The 19,215-nt window shown below is 45.2% G+C and overlaps 1 protein-coding gene across 4 annotated transcripts in view; it reads right to left on the minus strand.

The window, feature by feature from the left end:
- LOC109872023 (laminin subunit alpha-3) overlaps positions 1 to 19,215 on the minus strand; it is a 104,682-nt gene that overhangs the window by 18,298 nt on the left and 67,169 nt on the right. For 3 of the 4 annotated variants that reach the window (XM_031807368.1, XM_031807366.1, XM_020463099.2), the window contains 20 exons: positions 18,133 to 18,275; positions 17,911 to 18,014; positions 17,444 to 17,600; positions 17,087 to 17,250; positions 16,778 to 16,886; positions 16,465 to 16,562; positions 15,122 to 15,323; positions 14,832 to 14,958; positions 13,670 to 13,809; positions 12,786 to 12,901; positions 12,233 to 12,444; positions 11,954 to 12,158; positions 9,387 to 9,531; positions 8,939 to 9,079; positions 8,434 to 8,595; positions 7,585 to 7,686; positions 7,349 to 7,432; positions 7,015 to 7,245; positions 1,228 to 1,341; positions 53 to 171 (listed from right to left, as the gene is read on the minus strand). In XM_031807368.1, the coding sequence (XP_031663228.1) occupies positions 53 to 171; positions 1,228 to 1,341; positions 7,015 to 7,245; positions 7,349 to 7,432; positions 7,585 to 7,686; positions 8,434 to 8,595; positions 8,939 to 9,079; positions 9,387 to 9,531; positions 11,954 to 12,158; positions 12,233 to 12,444; positions 12,786 to 12,901; positions 13,670 to 13,809; positions 14,832 to 14,958; positions 15,122 to 15,323; positions 16,465 to 16,562; positions 16,778 to 16,886; positions 17,087 to 17,250; positions 17,444 to 17,600; positions 17,911 to 18,014; positions 18,133 to 18,275 (2,875 nt within the window). Of the gene's footprint in view, positions 1 to 52; positions 172 to 1,227; positions 1,342 to 7,014; positions 7,246 to 7,348; positions 7,433 to 7,584; positions 7,687 to 8,433; positions 8,596 to 8,938; positions 9,080 to 9,386; positions 9,532 to 11,953; positions 12,159 to 12,232; positions 12,445 to 12,785; positions 12,902 to 13,669; positions 13,810 to 14,831; positions 14,959 to 15,121; positions 15,324 to 16,464; positions 16,563 to 16,777; positions 16,887 to 17,086; positions 17,251 to 17,443; positions 17,601 to 17,910; positions 18,015 to 18,132; positions 18,276 to 18,936; positions 19,073 to 19,215 lie in introns of all 4 variants that reach the window. The other variant, XM_031807367.1, reaches the window with a different exon arrangement.

Genomic DNA, 19,215 nt, shown 5'->3' on the forward strand with positions numbered 1-19,215 from the left:
AGCATCTACTGTGGGTGACCTTGCCACAGGTTGGTTCTTTGGTGACACTGACCTGTTAGCTGGCACACCAAAGGGGCACGGGCACACCCGGCATGATCTCTGGGCAGCGTCTCCATAGTAACCCTCTTTGCAGTGCTCACACCTGTCCCCGGCTGTGTTGTACTGGCAGTTCTGTCAGAGGAAGAGGAAGAGTAGAAAACATGCGTTAGACTGTATCACGTGAGCACCAAAAGAACAGTATTTGAATGAAGGACTAGTCAAATACTAGTCCTTCATAATGGACATTCAGTTTACCCAGTGAAGAACAGCACAAGGTACAGTAAATCAGTGTATTCTTCATACGAGTGAATAGCCAAGTCACATAGAAAACCTATAGCCTCACTAAGTTGTTGAAAAGTCCAGAACAAATACCACCGTGAGTCTAAACACACTTTTTCCTTCTGTAGACATAGTCACACGGACATACTCCAGCCCAGAGTAGATCCAACGACAGGCAACATTATGTCCCTTTTCTTATCGCAAAAGGAGGGTGATTGTCATCCCTCTCTACCATAAACGACAAACATTTCTGTCCTAATTCATCCCAAAGAGTGATTTTGATGGTACAGAGAGAACGAGTGTTCAGCCTGGACTCCTTAGGCCTAGATAGAGGCACAGGCCTGGTCTTGAGTGGCATGCGTAAGATGAGAGGAGACCAGAGAGGGAGGGAGAGAGAGATGAGAGAGAGACAGAGAGAGAGAGAGGGGAAGTGAGAGAGGGAGAAGGGAGAATAGAGTGCTTTTAGAGATCTAGAGTTTCACTGGGAGACAGCTAATGTAGACCCATATCACAATCATATATAATCACCATCATCCAATAGTTTCATGTGGTTAGCTGTCCATGGTACAGAACAGTATGTGGGCACCAAGGCAGAGTGGGATGGCCACACCATGCCCTGTGGCGTGGGGTGTGAAGTCTAGACTATGACTACTGGGCTGTGGCTCACCCTGATGGAGTCACATAGGCTGACATAGCAGGTGTTGCCCAAGTGGTTATCACTGAATTCCTTGAGGGCTTCTTTAGGCTCACAGGTTTTGAATGATTGTAATTCAGAAGCACTGTGTGTGTTCGAGTTCAAGTTGATTCGTGGTATGTACAGGACACACGTACTTGTGGGTTCCCTTGCGATAACAATAAGAAATAATAGAAGACAATAATACAAATATACAAAAAAGGGTGTGTTCTTACCAGGCACCTCCCAGTCCTGTCGTCACACTCGTTGGCGAGGCCGTTACAGAAGCAGGGAACACAGCGACCCAGGTAGGGCCCACTGCCGTCTCTATAGTAACCGCGAGCACATTTCTGGAACAGAAACATACAGACATTAATACAGGTACATCAAAATACATAGATACAACAATGTCATACAGAAAAACAGCATTTTGAAAGTGATTTCTATCTCAATGGGACCCTCCTGGGTGAATGCGAATTCTATCACGAACAGAACAGAATCCTAAAAAACACACATTTCAAAACGACACACTTCGTTCCCACACAGAAGAACACTTCGCCATTCAAAGTGGCAGTGTTTGAGGAGATACAGGCAATCAGAGTTTACGTCAGCTAACCTTCCTAGCGACAGAGAATGATTGATCTCACAATATCCCAAATCCCGAGTGGGTCGTGTCACCAGCACCACGCTGGGCACAAGACGAGTGTGTATTCATCCTTAACGCACCGCCGCCACTCAAAAGCCAAACACACCCTTCGCTCTATAGGATAACGGTCTGGAAGTCCACTGATATCCTACAAGTCCTCGCACACGGAGCAGGAAAGCATCCATTACAGTACGTTTATTTGTAACCCAACAGAAATCCATCGTTTTACCTGGATCTGAGAGCTGGCATCTTGGTCGTCAAAAGACGGGTACTGAACAGTCTGTCCTCGGTCATTCACAGAAGAATACTGGACTCTCTGTGTACCCTGGTCATTCACAGAGGGGTAATGTACTCTCTGTCCGCCCTGGTCATTCACAGAGGGGTAATGTACTCTCTGTCCGCCCTGGTCATGTAGGGAAGGATAATGTATCCTCTGTGCCTCTCGGTCATGCTGTCTGGGATAGCGGTTCCTCTCTTCCCTGGTAATGGGTCTGTGTCCTGCGCTGCATAGTCCCAGTAAGATCCCCCACAGCAGGGTCTGAAGTAGCATGCCTGTCCCTCTGGCTCTCCAGGGGCTGTGTACACGCGTGTCTGACATGGCTCACTTTTCGTCTGAATTAACTCCCTGCTCTCCCCTGCCTCTGCCTCTTAAACACACACACACACACTCCCACATGTAGAGGACACGCCCCTTCTCCACTCACCTACAGTACCTTAGTCAGCAGCGCAGTCAGAGCAGTGTAGCAACACGCACACCCACACGCTGACCAACGTGCGCGTTAGGGTTGGGCGTTATCCAGATGTTCATACTGTCAAAACGTTTCTGTACGGTATTACTGGAAGTGCACAAAACTATTTAGGCAACAGGGATCTTGATCCAGGAGGGGATGAATATGTGTAGTCTGCGTACCAGTGTTTTTAACTAACATGCCAGAGAGACTGTCCTTTCAGGAGTCTCAATGTTCAATATGGAGCTGGATTGATGGCGGAGTTGCTCATTGGTTGTTGGAAAAAACATCAATATCAATATAGCCTCGAAAATAGGTTCATTTAAAAAAATAACTTTATTCTAAATCAAACTGTCCATACACATTCGTTACTATAACCACTTCCGACAATACAATGTCACTTACACACAAAGGGTCGACAGGAAAATCATCAGAATGTACATAAGCCGCCTCATCCACATATAGAAAGGTTGCTAGGGTGGGGCTCCACCTGGGAGCCTGAGTGAGTTTGTGTTGAAGTGTGTCTATAGATGTGTTCACAGGGTATGTGTGTGAGCATGCCAGTGTGACTGTGTGGTTCTGTGAATAATGGTTGGAAATCTCCAGACAGTGCAGGAGCAGCAGTCACACCTGAATCATGCAGTCCAAACACATAGCAGTGGAGACAGTTGGGCGTGGTAGTTAGTTGGATCTGTGTATGTACTATCTGGTGTCGGGTAGTGAGTAACAATGTCCCAGGATGCCAGATGCCACGCCCGGCTATGTGTCAGGGCGCCTCTCCTTTTTCTAGCGCCGCAGGGTACATATTATCCATTTCCTCTGAACACACCTGACTAGAGGATGTTGACGTCTCCCACACACGTACACACACACACACACAGGTAGATCATGCTCTCACTATGGTAACAGGGCTTCGAGCACAATCGCAAAATGGGGAAAACAACAACCAACCCACATGAAAAAAATACTATAGTATACTATGGTATAAATACTATAGTATTCACTGTAGTGTTTTTGCAGACTAAACTGCAGTATACTGTAGTATTTACAATTAAATATAATATAAATACTGTAGTAAAAGAATACTAGTATATACCATAGAAATAATGTAGTGTTTTTGCAGACTGTAATATACTGTAGCATTTACTGTACAGTTTTTGCAGACTCTAGTATACTGTAGTATTTAATGTAGTGTTTTTGCAGACTGTAATATACTGTAGTATTTACTGTACTGTTTTTGCTGACTCTAGTATACTGTATTATTTACTGTACTGTTTTTGCTGACTCTAGTATACTGTAGTATTTAATGTAGTGTTTTTGCGGACTGTAATATACTGTAGTATTTACTGTACTGTTTTTGCTGACTCTAGTATACTGTAGTATTTAATGTAGTGTTTTTGCGGACTGTAATATACTGTAGTATTTACTGTACTGTTTTTGCTGACTCTAGTATACTGTAGTATTTAATGTAGTGTTTTTGCGGACTGTAATATACTGTAGTATTTAATGTAGTGTTTTTGCGGACTGTAATATACTGTAGTATTTACTGTACTGTTTTTGCTGACTCTAGTATACTGTAGTATTTAATGTAGTGTTTTTGAGGATATTACTGTAGTATTTACTGTTTTATTACTTTTGACAAAGAAACGGCGGCATTCTCCTTAAGGAAACCTATCAGGTGGGACTGGGGTCTGAACGGATCGTTCAGAGCTTCTGCTCTTTTCTATAACCTATAGGGAACACAGTATATGGTCTAGATTTGTCATGTAGGTATCTCACTTATGGGTGGCACAATTTGGGATATGGTGGAGGGGAATGGGCAGGGTATGCATTTAATACTGTTAAAAAAGTGTAGTGTTTTTGCTGTAGTATTAATATAGTATTACTGTAGTATTTACTATAGTATTCTACAGTATACGATACTAAGCATTACACATGATCTAGGGATACTATAGTGTGTAGTATAGTATTATAAAGTATACATACATATATACAGTTTGTATACATGTATACATGTATACATATACAGTTTACTACACAATTATATAGAAAGTCAAATGAAAATCTACTACAAAGTCATCAGGGCCTTAGGGTCTCACTTTGTTAATAAGCTATTGCCAGTGAAACAAAATCGAAGCTTCCTTGGCTTGTCCATCTCCCGGGCAGTGATGCACACGAGAAAAGTGATGCTGAAACCACGATGGCAATGTTAAACAAACCATACAACTCTATGCACAATGACGACTTAAAGCTGCAATATGTAACTATTTGGGAGACCCGACCAAATTCACGTAGAAACGTGAGTTATAGATCTGTCATTCTTATTGACAACAAGCCTAAGAAGCGCTATTTCTATGCTTCCCGTTCTTACGTTTTGTTTTTGTGTCTTTTACTTTCAGCTTCGAACAGCTGAAAATACAATATTTTTGGTTATGGAAAAGATATTTCACAGCGGTTTAGATGGTATAATGATTCAGTAACACTTTACTTGCTTTTTTGTTGTTGTCACAAATTGAAATTATGCAAACTATTACAATTTTCGCAACCAGAAAATTGTGATGTCTGCTTAGTGGATCTTTTTCTTTTTAATTCACTGCACCTTTTACAAAACCACATTTCAGTTCAGTAACAGAATGACGATTTGTGTGGTTTGTGCCGTCATTCAGCATCACTGTTACCATGGAATTGTCCACACTGAAAATGCATACATTTACAGTCGTTCCATTTAATACGTGGATTCTGAGGGGGAAAATGCTTCCGTGCAACTCTTCCTAATTGGAGTAGGAGAACCACCTGCGTACTAAACAACCTCAGGGAAGAATTTGGTTCTTACGTTCTAAATATCGTACTGTATGTTTTTTTTTAAATTGTATTTGATTTGAACTGCTGTTACTATGACTACGGAGCGGTTTACAGCAGTGGTATAATCTTTAATATTATGTCTGCGTGATTGTGCATCTTATCCCTCTCCCTCGGGCTACTGGGCTTGGCTGATGAAACACACACACTTTATTCCGGGACATTCCACAAAGGCTTGTTTAAGCCGCTGGCTCTTCAACGAGCTGATGGATTTTTCCTCTGCCTGCCAGTGACCTCACTCACCCCAGGCTGGGCGTGGCACCATTGTTAGGGCGTGTCACGACAAAAACCCCACAGCGGGGAGGGCAGTTCTCGCTCTTCTCTTCTCCAAAATGACTAGATTGGTCGGTCGACACCTCCTCCTCTCAGCCCCTCCTGTCCTCTTTCTCTCTCTTACTTTCTCCCGTCTCGCCCCCTCTCTTTCCCAATCCCAAACTGACCCCTAGGACATAGCCCCCAGCCCTTACACACTTGATGTGCATCTGAGAGCTAAAAGTCCACCTATCCTTGGACTCATTACCATCTCCAAAATAACAAAAACACCAAGGCAACTCTGGAGTACTCTCTCAGTAACTGCCCAGTGAAAATCTCACTTTTAAAAGGATGATGCGCTGGCCAATCAGCGATCTACTTGCCCGCAATATTTTTAATGACGGTATACGCCCACACCATTCTGTTGTTGAGGTAAGCCCACACCATTCTGTTGTTGAGGTAAGCCCACACCATTCTGTTGTTGAGGTAAGCCCACACCATTCTGTTGTTGAGGTAAGCCCACACCATTCTGTTGTTGAGGTAAGCCCACACCATTCTGTTGTTGAGGTAAGCCCACACCATTCTGTTGTTGAGGTAAGCCCACACCATTCGGTTGTTGAGGTAAGCCCACACCATTCTGTTATTGAGGTAAGCCCACACCATTCTGTTGTTGAGGTAAGCCCACACCATTCTGTTGTTGAGGTAAGCCCACACCATTCGGATGTTGAGGTTAGCCCACACCATTCGGTTATTGAGGTAAGCCCACACCATTCAGTTGTTGAGGTAAGCCCACACCATTCCAACACAGAAAAGTTTATTTTTGTCATAGCTAATTAAACATTTTGGGAAGGAAACCTATTTCAATCATATTGTACACTGGATGTACAGAACATTAAGAACAACTTCCTAATATTGTTTTACCCCCCCTCCCCCCTTTGCCCTCAAAACCACCTCAATTAGTCAGGGCATGGGCTCTACAAGGTGTCGAAAGCGTTCCTCAGGGATGCTGGCCCATGTTGACTCCAATGCTTTCCACAGTTCTGTAAAGATGGTTGGATGTCCTTTGGGTGGTGGACCATTGTTGATACACATGAGAAACTGTTGAGCATGAAAAACCCAGCAGCGTTGCAGTTCTTGACACAAACCGATGCGCCTGGCACCTACTACCACACCCCGTTCAAAGGCACTTAAATCCTTTGTCTTGCCCATGGTACACATACACAAAACATGTCTCAATTGCCTCAAGGTTTAAAATCCTTATTTAATCTGTCTCCTCCCCTTCATCTACACTGATTGAAGTGACTTTATCAAGTGACATCAATAAGGGATCATAGCTTTCACCTGGAATCACCTGGTCAGTCTATGTCATGGAAAGAGCAGGTGTCCTTAATGTTTTGTACACTTAGTGTAAGTAATTCTAGGTCATATTTCATAGACATCTGGAAACTCTGGGCAGTTACTTTAAAAGTATTATATATGATCCCTGTAGATCTACATGAGGCACCTAGGGGACTAAGAGTGAATGAGATCTGTCTCACCTGGCAGGAGTCTCCTCTGTAGAGAGGGGAACAGGCACACTCCTCCACGGTGCTGGCAGGGCCCCCGGCCCCTGTGTCTGTGGCCTCCTCCAGGCCCACCTCCCCCAGGCTGAGTCTCTGGCTCTGGGTGAAGTAGAGGGCCCGCACCCTCAGACCAACCAGCCCTGCCAGGACTTCCATCAGATCCTCTCTGGACACAGGACGGTTGGTGCCGGAGTGACGCCAATTCCCCTAAACAGAACAGACAGTGGTTAGTGAGGGATTGGAAATGTTGAGGTCTGATCAAATGTTATTATATGTGTTCACAACAGATGGAATAAGGACTCGGTTGTACCTCTACTAGCTGGACTCTGCTCTGATGGAGTCTGTCAGGATGAGGGGTATGTGGGGACATGTGGACCAGGGTCATCTCCTGGCCCTGAGAAATTCGCAGACAAATAACACTGGGTTACTCAAAACAGGAAGTCATCATGACTTACTATATATATATATATATATGACTTATACACCAATTAGAGAGATGTCATAATTAGCCGTGAGTGATGATACAATGTGTCATAATGTACGTACACTGAGCAGGACATCAGGTCTGCGGTCCATCAGCGACATCCCCTCACTGGGAATCCCAAAGGACTTAGCCTGGTAGGTGAGGTAGCCCCCATAGGATGACACCTGAGACAGGAGCGGAACACTATCAGCAGGGTTGGGTAGGATACTTTCTAAATGTAATGCGTTACAGTTACTAGTTACCTGTCCAAAATTGTAATCAGTAACGCCATTTTTTGATTACCCCAACCCAGTGACGTAATCTGATTACTTTTGGATTACTTTCCCCTTAAGAGACATTAGAAGAAGACAAAAAGGATCCATCAAACACATTTGGTGTGTCATCAAAGTGGTCTCTGACTTGTGGTCAGACTAGCTCAGGTGGAACAATGCTGAATTGAATGTCAGTGAGAAAACAGAAAGGTGTCATAATGTATTTTTTCCCAAAATAATTTCTGAATTTAAAGGTAATTCAAGAACAAATCATCTAGTTTTTCAAAAATATCTGTAATCTGATTACAATATTTTTGATGGTAACAGAACTGATTACATTTAGTTTTGTGTAATCAGATTACATGTAATCAGTTATTCCCCAACCCTGACTATCAGTCACAGTCAATGGGACTGGTACAGGACCCAGTGTCGAACTGTTAAAGCACTGGTATTTAGGCTCAATGGCAGCTGCTTGAAGCCCTGCCTTCTGTTCTTGTCACTGAATCCACAGTTAAATAACAACTGATCAAATGTTAAAAATGCTCAAGTCTGATATAAAAAGAACTTCCAAATATTACGGAAACATGTCCTCTTTTTTAAAACTGAGCTATTCTATTCCAACAGTACATGTCCTCCTCTCAAGTTCCACTCTCTACTCACCCGGTCTACCAGGTAGGATGGTGGCGCCACCCAGTGGAGGAGCTGGGTAGTGCCAGGCAACTCCTGTACGTCTGCTACCACAGTGTTACTGGACGGGTTGAGGACTGATGCCACCTCCTCCTGGTCAGCCCTCTCCAGACGCCAGCCACGCATGTCCATAAACTAGTGGAGGCGAAGGGAAAGAGGATTGTACTATATATTATCGGCCTATGGTTTGGTAAAATGCCATTATGTACATAGGAATATAATAGCATGCTGTGTGCAATGGAGTTATGTTCTGCAGGTGTGGCAAAGCTGTGGGTATATCCACTCCATGGAATGTGGGTTGTTTCAACACGGATCCTTTAGCTAGATAAGGGTTTGATCATGTGTCTGAACAGGTACAGTGTAATTACAACTTATTTCACATTTCTGTGGCACGGAAAGTATGTATCAATGAAAATGCCTATAAAATTTCAGAAACACACACACATACACAAGCATGTACGCATGCACACGCACACACCTTCCCCCTGCGTTTGCCAGAGCTCTGGCACTGGTTGGTGGCTCCAAAGCAGAAGCAGCTGACGCAGCCTCTGGGGTGGGAGGGGTCAAAGTGGAAGGACCCGTCTCTACAGGCATCACAGCGGGCACCCTGCACGTTCCTCTACAACAACAGGACATACGGCGGCTTACTGTTACCTCCAGATTTCACAGGTCACAACCTTTTCCTGGTCACTGACCCTGCTAATAACCAATCACATTGTTTCCCAGTAGAGAAGCCCTCAGGAGGTGTTAGTTTATTTTTTTTTACAGATGAGACTATTTGAGGCTAAATTCGATGATCGACCCTGAGAAAGTCTGGTCGACATGTTAAAGACGTAGATTTAACACACTATTTGCGAAATACACTTCATTTAGACAATCCTAATATTACGAATGATTGTTTAAAAGCACACAGCATTATAAGTCACCTTGCAGAGGCACTGTCCTGTGTCTGGGTGACATATATCAGGTGTGACCCCTCCCTGGTTACAGCTACATGGGAGACAGTCTGGGAACCTGTAGAACCCTGCAGCACACCGGTCACACTGCCGCCCACCGATCCTGGGCTTACACCTTCACACACACAGAACAAATACACATACAATTAACATGATTGTACTTGGAAATCTCATCCACAGCATGTTGAAATATTCAGCTACTGGCCATGTGGGGGCGGCAGGGTAGCCTAGTGGTTAGAGCGTTGGACTAGTAACCGGAAGGTTGCAAGTTCAAACCCACAAGCTGACAAGGTACAAAATGTGTCGTTCTGCCCCTGAACAGGCAGTTAACCCACTGTTCCTAGGCCGTCATTGAAAATAAGAATTTGTTCTTAACTGACTTGCCTAGTTAAATAAAGGTACAAAAAGTCTTATAAGAGGAAAGAAAGGTGCTAAAAAATGACAGAGAATCTCATTCAGCATTCCACAACCTTTACCGTGTGTGGTGTTTCCTATATGAAATACTATAGTGTTTACCAGGGATCATCAACTAGATTCAGCCAAGGGATGATTGATTTCTTTCTTGAGCGGGTGGTCTGGGGGCCGGAACATATTGACAAATAGACTGCAAATTGACCGCAAGAAGCCCAAACAGATGTAATATTTCACAAAAACATAAGAATTTCAAATCTTGCTTATATTTGTATACGATGACTTGTCTCCCGATTATGAGTGGGAATACTTGAACAGATTTTTTTTAAATCAGCTGAATTCCAGAATTTTTTTTTTTACTCAGAAAACGTGGGTAACCCTGGTGTATACTATGGTAAGAAATACAATAGTATTCACTGTAGTGTATTTGCAGACTTTACTGCAGTATACTGTAGTATTTACAGTTTACTATAGTATGAATACTGTAGTACAATAACAGTAGTATATTTAAGTGATGATGTTTCATTAAAAACGTTATTTTTATTAATTCCACAAGATATAGTCCCGACACAAATCTAGGGTTGCCACCCAATCCGTCTGGTTGTTCATTCTATTGGTTTGGTTGCCAGAGTCACGACCCAGTCGTTCAGTCTTTTTGTTCTGTATCTATGGATGTGACCCAGTCATTCCTTCTAAATGTTCCATTGCCATACCACAACGTTCTTATCCCTTGCTTGCTAGCTAGCCAACTACGGCTAATTTACAGTCACGTCAAATAGTGGAGCCAGAATAACAGCAAAGTAGCTGCATTTGTTTAATCTGTTTTGTAGTGACATGTATTTCGCCTGGCATAGAAAATGTGCTCACTCGCCAGGACGCTGTTGTTCAGAGGAGCTAGCCAACAACACAGCTACAGTAACAATCACTTCAAATTGAAGCTGGAAAGACCGCAAATTAGCTGCGTTTCATTTGACCTTTTTTTGTACATGATGCTGATTCATGATTTCGACTGGCTGAGAAAAGCTGTCGGTCTGTCTCGCCCCGACTCCCGCCTCGTTCATTACTATGGGACAGCAGGAGATTGAATTTGAATATTGAAACAATGTTTCAATTGTCGGATAGACAGACAGCAAGGTTTATACAAATCTCCGCTGTTGAAAACTAAATGTTAGTCTAAAAGAAATGTGAGATAATGTCTAGATGCTTTTTATAGTGGAGATGAAGTTTATAACTTCTCTGCCTCTGCTGATGAGACAGTGGAATCTACAGTCAGATGGAACAGAGTAAATAAGCATTTTAATGTCATAGATTTTGTGGAATAAACACCGTCTGGAATGCGGTTTTAACCAATCAGCATTCAGGATTAGTCCCACCCGTTGTATAAACTGTATTATAAACTGGGTGAATCGAGCCCTGAATGCTGATTGGCATACCAAGGGTATGACAAAACATTTATTTTTACTGCTCTAATTACGTTGGTAACCAGTTTATAATAGCAATAAGGCACCTTGGGGGTTTGTGGTATATGGCCAACATACCACAGGTAAGGGCTCTGTCCAGGCACGAGTGTAAGAACAGCCCTTACCTGTGGTATATTGGCCATATACCACACCGCCTCAGGCCTCATTGCTTAAGTATTTACTGTGGTGTGTTTGCGGACTGTCGTATTTACTGTAGTGCTCATTTTCTTATTATCTTTGACATAGAAGCGGAGAGCTTTCTCCTTTAGGAAACCTACAGCAAATTTTCTTTCACCTGTAGGTAGGTAGGACTGGGTTCTGAACAGACAGTTCAGAGCTTCTGCTCTTTTCTATAACCATAGGGAACACAATATATGGTCTATACTTGTTTCTCACTTACGGGTGGCACAAATTGGGATATGGAGGAGGGGAATGGACAGGATATATGCTAATGAAATATTGCTGTATTTACTATAGTATTCCACAGTATACTATACCATTCTACACTAAGTACTACACATGATCGAGGGATACTACAGTGTGTAGTATAGTATTATACAGTAGATTACAGTTTACTACACAATTACATAGTAAGTACTGTAGTATTCTATAGTAAACTGTAGTATTTTTTATGTGGATTTAGTCTCTACACAGAGCTCTACTCACATGCACTGTCCCGTGTCACGGTCACAGTCTCTCCCTGCGTTGGACCTGACTCCGTTGGGGGAGCAGTCACAGCCCTCACAGCCCACTAGAGGGTGGTAGCTGAACGTCTGGCTCTCACACACATCACAGACTGGCTTCACTGTCTGGGGCGGGCAGATACACTGACCTGTCACCTCGTGACACAGCCGCTGGCCACACTCACACGCTGAGGGGGGGGACATAGACAGGTTAGGGTAAGAAACTGTGTGAGAGTCATTTTAGTATCTGAAATCTACTTACATCTACAGTAGGGGAAACCATAGTATCCTGTGGCACATCGTGTACACTGCCGACCGATCACATGGGGCCTACAGGGACACTGGCCCCCTACAGGGTTACAGGTGGGCACCGTGGCCCCTGATTTGTCACAGTAGCAGGGCAGGGCCCCGTCACTATAGGCTGCTACCAGGGAGCGGGCTGAGTCTCTGCAGAACTGGGAGGACGTTCTGGGGCTGTTGGAACAGGAAGAAAACATTCGGGGTTAGGGGTCAATCAAATAAAGTAGTTATGAAATTCTCTTGAGTATTGATCGTGTTTACATCCACACATTAAAAACAACTACTCCCTTAAAAAAATATTATAATAATCCACCCCCCCGTTAATTTCACCACACAAAGTCGAAATTTAAGTTTCAAATAAACATGATATGATCCTGCAATTACAATCATACTGAATAACCTAATCTATATATCACTCAGCAAAGCTGTTGACTACATTCCACAGGGCACATGGTTGTGCTTGGTCAAAGTCTTGAGAAACCCACTGGCACACGATCACTGAACTGAATACTCACTCTATAGAAAAGCTTGGTCCTCCACACTGCCTGGTGAAATCAGAGGACTTATCAAACAGCTTCTCTTTCAGGAGATCAGGGGTGTAGCTATCGTCAGGAACCACCAAGATGTAATCCTGAAGAAGCGGTACAAAGCCAAACGACAATGTTGTCGGCTTATCTCTCTCAGAAACGCCCACTTTGAGACTTACCGTAGCGTAAGAAACGGTTTTACCTGACAGACTTAACAATGATAACATTTATAAAAACACACAAACCACAGGGTATTTCAGCGATACTGAACTGTTTTGTGGTTGGTCTTATCTGCAGTGGGAGACTACGGTGGGGTACAGGGTTGAGGTCAATTCCATTTCAATTCCAGACAATTCAGGAAGTACACTGACATTCAAATACTAATTACTTTCAATGCTTTTAAATTAGGAGCATCTGGAATTGGAATTTGGTTTACATTCTGAATAGACTGACATTTAAATGGGATTGACCTCAACCCAGGTGGGGTATGTTAATTATGATATCATAATTATGCTATGATAAACAGCCGACAGCAAATACAAACTTAGCTGTAAGCATTATTGGCTTACTGGATTTGAGAGCTTAGCTCTAATTGGGCGGAGTGGGGGTTACCAGGTAGAATACAGAACGCCGGTTGTTTAGTAGTTGTTTGGGACATGATCAAACACGGAGTCCAGAGAGCAGTACCGTGCAAACCTGGTAAAAGTCTAGTACAGCATATCCTAGACTCCTAAATCCTCCTGAATCACACTACAGGCATAACCACATGCCTTCCTGAGGAAGGTGTTCTCCTCCTTACATTATGGGCAATAATTATCAACTGTAAGTAGGCTAATTGATAGAGTAATAGTGGCTGACATGAAAAAACCGACCAGAGTGAGGGTCTTCCCCGGTGGAACCTTGAGAGAGATGGCCATGTCTTGCTGAGGAAGGTCCAGAGCGATGCGCCTCTCAGCGATGACCACCTCCCTGCAGCAGGAGACCCCCGGGCAGAAAGAGGCATTCACAGTGCCTGAGGTAGAGAGAGGAAGGTGGGGGTGCAGCAGGGTGTAAGGAGGCGTAGTCGTAGAGGAAGAAGGGGGGATTGGGAGAAGGACCAGCGTTTGGGAAGATAGAGGGGAGGAGAGAGAGCAAGTAGTAGAAGGAGGAGAGGAGAAAGCGTGATGAGAGGAGAGGGGGTGTATTAGGCGGGTGGAAAAAAGAGGGAAGCGGGTATAGAGGGGAGGAGAGAGGAGGACAGAGGAAGAGCAGGGAGGAGAGAGAGAGGGGAGGTGAGAGGAGGAGGAGGAGAGATAGAGGGCAGGATAAAGGAGGAGCGGGGATGAGAGAGAGGAGAGAAGAGAGCAGGGAGGAGAGAGAGGAGAGGAGAGAGAGGAGAGGAGAGGAGAGGAGAGAGGGGAGGAGAGAGTGGGAGGAGGGAGTGGGGAGAAGAGAGGAGGAGAGAGAGGGGAGGAGAGATGAGGTGAGGTGAGAGGGAAGGAGAGAGGAGGAGAGGAGATAGAGGGGAGGATAGAGGAAATAGCGGGGAGGAGAGAGAGGAAAGAGCGGGGAGGAGAGAGAGAGAGGAGAAGAGAGGAGAGGAGAGAAGAGAAGAGGAGGGGGAGGTGAGAGAGGGGAAGAGAGGTGAAAGAGGGGAGGAGAGGTGAAAGAGGGGAGGAGAGAGGAGGGAGGGTGACAGCGGGGAGGAGAGAGATGAGGGGAGGAAAGATGGGGAGAGAGAGAGGGGAGGAGAGAGGAGAGGGGAGGGAGGAGTGATCCCCTCTTAAAAGGGAATCACCCGAGCTCCAGAGTCCACTAGAACCCCCAAAACACACAACAGGCTCTCCCAGACAATACTACCATAGAATAGGGGACTAGCTGCTACTGTATGTTAATGACAATTGATAATCGCATTCATTCTTTGAGCAGACATCCATTTCATTACATCTAGGACGATGTCGGGGTCAGTAAGATCCTGGATCATATACACTCTCTATCCAACCATATCAATCTGGATCAACGGCTTCACACAACTACATTTCGCACTAAACTCACCGGCCCACGTGTGTCCGGCATCCACCCGTACCTCCACAGGGAAGGTGGTGTGTTCAGCTTGACAGTAGTGGACCACAAACACATACCTGCCAGGAACTGGCACCCTGGCACTGAAACGGATCTGGGTCTGGAGGAATAGAGAAGGAACACAACATGTGGAGAAACGTGTAAACGCCACAGAAATAAGATCAAATTCGATTTTGTTGTCCGTTTCCACAGAAATGTGCTCCGTACCACTTAAAAACCTGCTCGTTAACTATATATAAGCTCCATAAGCTCCATGCATGTACCTGGGGAGATTTGAGTAGTACCCCTTCACTCTGGGCTCCATGGAAAGGGAAGCCCCCAGCCCCTGACTGTCGTCTTCGTCTCCACTCTTCACTCTCCCTCTGCTGGGGGACGGCATGTGGGGAGGAGGGGCGTGCATCCCGAGCTGCGTCCAGAACCAGCGCTGTGGAGGGCCTGTCGTACTGGCTGGGAACACAGTACTGACTGGAGGGAAGAAGGAAAGGGGGAACAGGAGGGGAAGGTTGCTTAGTCTGAAATGGCACCCTATTCCCTACATATAGTGCACTACATTTGACCAGGGTCCATTTCAGAAGCAGCTTCTGACGTGTTTGCTACGCCCTACTGGGATACAATGCGACTGGTTATTAGCAGGGGCAGTGACCACATAAAGGTTGTGACCTGTGACCTGGAGTAAACAGCTTTCACATGTAGACATCCTATAACTATCACATTCTCTCTCATCGATGTATAGAAGCCCCTAAATCTCTCACACACACTTTTCTTGAGTGGAGCAAACCTCAATCCCCTATGCCCTAAGACTTGATCTTAACACCATTAACTCTCTCTATCGTTCTCCTTCATCCACTCTCACTGACCAACAAAGACTCATTTCGCGATCTAAAAAAAAAATCCCTTCGAGTCAAAACCTCACTCTTTCTTTTCTCGGTTTTAAGTCCTTATCAATCCTCTTATCACCAATTCTTGGCAAGCTATGTGTTTTCTCAGGCCTGATGTGGGGCTGATCTTTTCATGCTTTCCCTCCTTATTTTGCTTTGTGGAAACAGCAGAACAACATGAAAGGAAAGGCCTTTTGTAATGTGCCTGAACCATCAGCATCAAACAACAAGTGTCTTTGTCACGCCCTGACCGTAGATAGCTTTGTATGTTTCTATTTTTAGTTTGGTCAGGGTGTGATGTGGGTGGGTATTCTATGTTTGTATTTCTATGTGTTTGGCCTGGTGTGGTTCCCAATCAGAGGCAGCTGTCAATCGTTGTCTCTGATTGAGAACCATACTTAGGCAGCCTGGTTTCGCCCTTGAGTTGTGGGTAGTTGTTTTCTGTTTTGTGTGGATCACCTAACAGAACTGTTTAGTTCTCATCATTCCTCGTCGTCGTCGTCGTCGTTGTTTTGATTAAATTTACAACATGAACGCTTACCACGCCGCGCTTTGGTCTACTCCTTCTTCCACCAACGAAAACCGTTACAGTCTTGACCAGGGTTTTCCCCCTCACTTTCACTGTTTATTTTCCCTGAGATATCACCTTGATTATTATTATTATTTTGAAGAAGCCACTTAAAGTCCCCTGGCATTACAACATAGCATTATGAGGGAAGGCGGCTTACCTGTCCTCAGTGAAGCGTCCGTGGACAGAGACGCAAAGCACCTTGGGGTCCAGGTACTCCATGGAGAACTCTTCCGCGGGCACTGCATACACTTTATACTACAGAGGAATACACAGTCAAAATGGCAACAGGAAATACAAGTATTTCATTTGAACATGAACTCACTTTTATAGGTACCGGTAGTCGGTACCCTTCCATTTACTAGAGAATTAGAGCACACTGCAATATAAAAAAGGAGGGCAAAGCAGAAGAGGCTGCATTACGTGAGGATCTTGCTGCTATGCAACAGGATAATAAAAGGGTTCTTTCTCACCAGCAGCATTGAGGCTGTGGAGGTCTGTAGAAGAAGCTCGGCCTTGTGGGTAAACTGGAACACTGCAGCGCGATTGGTTCCGTCAACCGCCACACTGCGACAAAGGAAGCTGCATGGACAAGTATTGGATGAACACCCTCAATGACCAACGGTATTAGAGCTGGAGAGCTGCGTTAAAACACGTTTATTACACAAAATGCACACAAATGACTTTCCAACCCCGCCTCTCGAGTACAGACGATATAAACACTACTGAAGGACAGGAACGAAACATTGTACTCTCAGTAAACGTACAGTACACACACAAACCTGTAATGGCAGCTGTAGATGTTGGCTCTGGCCTGGATATGACTCTCTGATTGGCCAGCGATGATGAGGTTGACGTTCTGGACCGTGTCTACCTCGCTGGAATACTCCAGGACCAGGATGTAGGGACCGGGTGGAGACACGCGCAGGCTCAGCTGTAACTGGGCCTACAGGACCCACACACAGACATGGGGGAGGGCAAATGCAGCGTCTCAGAGTCACACTACGCATTTACTGTCCAACTATAAAATAAAAGCCATAAACCATCACAATCAGAGGGACAAAAAGTATGTTTGTGAGCGTATTTTAGTGTGTGTGTGTGTGTGTGTGTGCGCAGCAGAGCCCCAGACCTAGACCCACCTGTCTCCCGGTGAGCGACGCCATCTCGGGGTGGGCTGGAGTTGGCCGGCGGACGAGGGCCTGTCTCCTCCTGCGTCTCCACTGGCTGGAGAACTGGCCCTGAGAGCCCAGCACAGAGCTGAACCTGTTCATTGCCATGTGCTTATACAGCAGACAGCTGGAGGGACGGAGTGAGTGAGTGAGTGAGTGAGTGAGTGAGTGAGTGAGTGAGTGAGTGAGTGAGTGAGTGAGTGAGTGAGTGAGTGAGTGAGTGAGTGAGGGAGTGAGTGAGGGAGTGAGTGAGGGAGGGAGGGACAGACACAACTGCGGTCAGAGTCTGGGGATAACATGCGCTTAAACAACACAACCTTGCACAGACTACATGTATGTACAGTCCATACATTGAACAGATATACTGTCTGATGCCAACATGCACCTGACAGAACTGTATGCCTTGGTAAAGAGCATTGGGGGAACACGGGGATTACTTTGTGTCTCTGTCTGCGGTGAATGTGTACGTGCAGGGCTGGGCGATCTTCTCCTGGAGGAAGGGAGCCTCGTAGTAATCACTGGGCAGCAGCACCAAGTAGTCCTGGGAGGGCGGTGGAGAGCAGAGAGAGAGAAGAACACATTTATGACCTATTCCTCTACCTCTTTTTTCTCTTCGGTCACTGACAGATGGTATCACAGACTAACAGTCCTGGCCTCACCAGTAGAAGGCCCTCTGCCTGGATGCGTATGATCCATTTCCCAGGGGTCAGTGTGAAGGGCTCAGCGAAGCCGTCCCCAGGGACCGTGAGGTAGGCAGGGGAGGAGCTAGAAGGAAACACCACTTCCTTACTCTGACCTGACCCTGCAGGATATAATCAACCAATCAATGAATTAATCATTCAATCAACCAATCAGGATACAGTTAAATACAGTTAAACAAAGCAACACAAAGCCTTACAGTTAACAGCACCAAGGTTGACGTGTATTCATGTAGTCTAAGACAGGGTTTCCCAACCCTCTCCTCAGGGACACCTGATTTAACTGACACACCGGATTCAATTAGTCAACTAATCGCCAAGCTGTTGACGAATTGAGGTGTGTCAGTTTAGGGTTAAAACAAAAATGTCTGGGTGGGCCCGAGGTATAACATCAACGGTGTGATTAGGCACCCCATGCCATTTCAAGGTAGTAATGCAGGAATGGGCAACTCCAGTCCTCGGAGGCCTGATTGGGTTCACACTTTGGTCACTGTCCCAGCCAGCGAACTCACCTGACTCCAATAATCAACTAATGCTCACCTTCAGATTAGAACGTGCGAATTAGAGGAGTTGCTCATCCCTGTAGTAAAGCATTGCCAAACAAAAGGTCACGGAAAGACTTGCATGAAACACTTTCACAGCCTATACTGTAAGTGTATCCGTGCATCTGTGTTTTTGAGGGGTGCACGGGAGATAAAACTGTTTCTGCTTGATAGGAGACGAATATGACGTTGTGTGAAGCAGGAGTTAGAGAGGCAGCCTTACCTTGGCCACCTCGGACATAGGTAGCCGTTACACCACCAGTCACACTGTCCTGGCTGCTGGGGTTAGCGTACCGCAGGACAAGTCGGAACAAGGATCGCCTTGCCTCGTCCACATGCACTGTTACTCTCACTTCACTCTGCAGGGACAGGATTTAGACACAGCTGATGGAGGGGGGGGGGGGGGTACAGTTATACTGTTAGTAGACTAGAAGGCCATGCTGGTAGACAAGGTAGAGGGATAGAAAGGGGTTAGAAAGGGAAGACGGAGCAGTAAGCTGAA

The sequence above is a fragment of the Oncorhynchus kisutch genome, linkage group LG27 (genome assembly GCF_002021735.2).
Source record: "Oncorhynchus kisutch isolate 150728-3 linkage group LG27, Okis_V2, whole genome shotgun sequence".
NCBI classification, from domain to species: domain Eukaryota; kingdom Metazoa; phylum Chordata; class Actinopteri; order Salmoniformes; family Salmonidae; genus Oncorhynchus; species Oncorhynchus kisutch.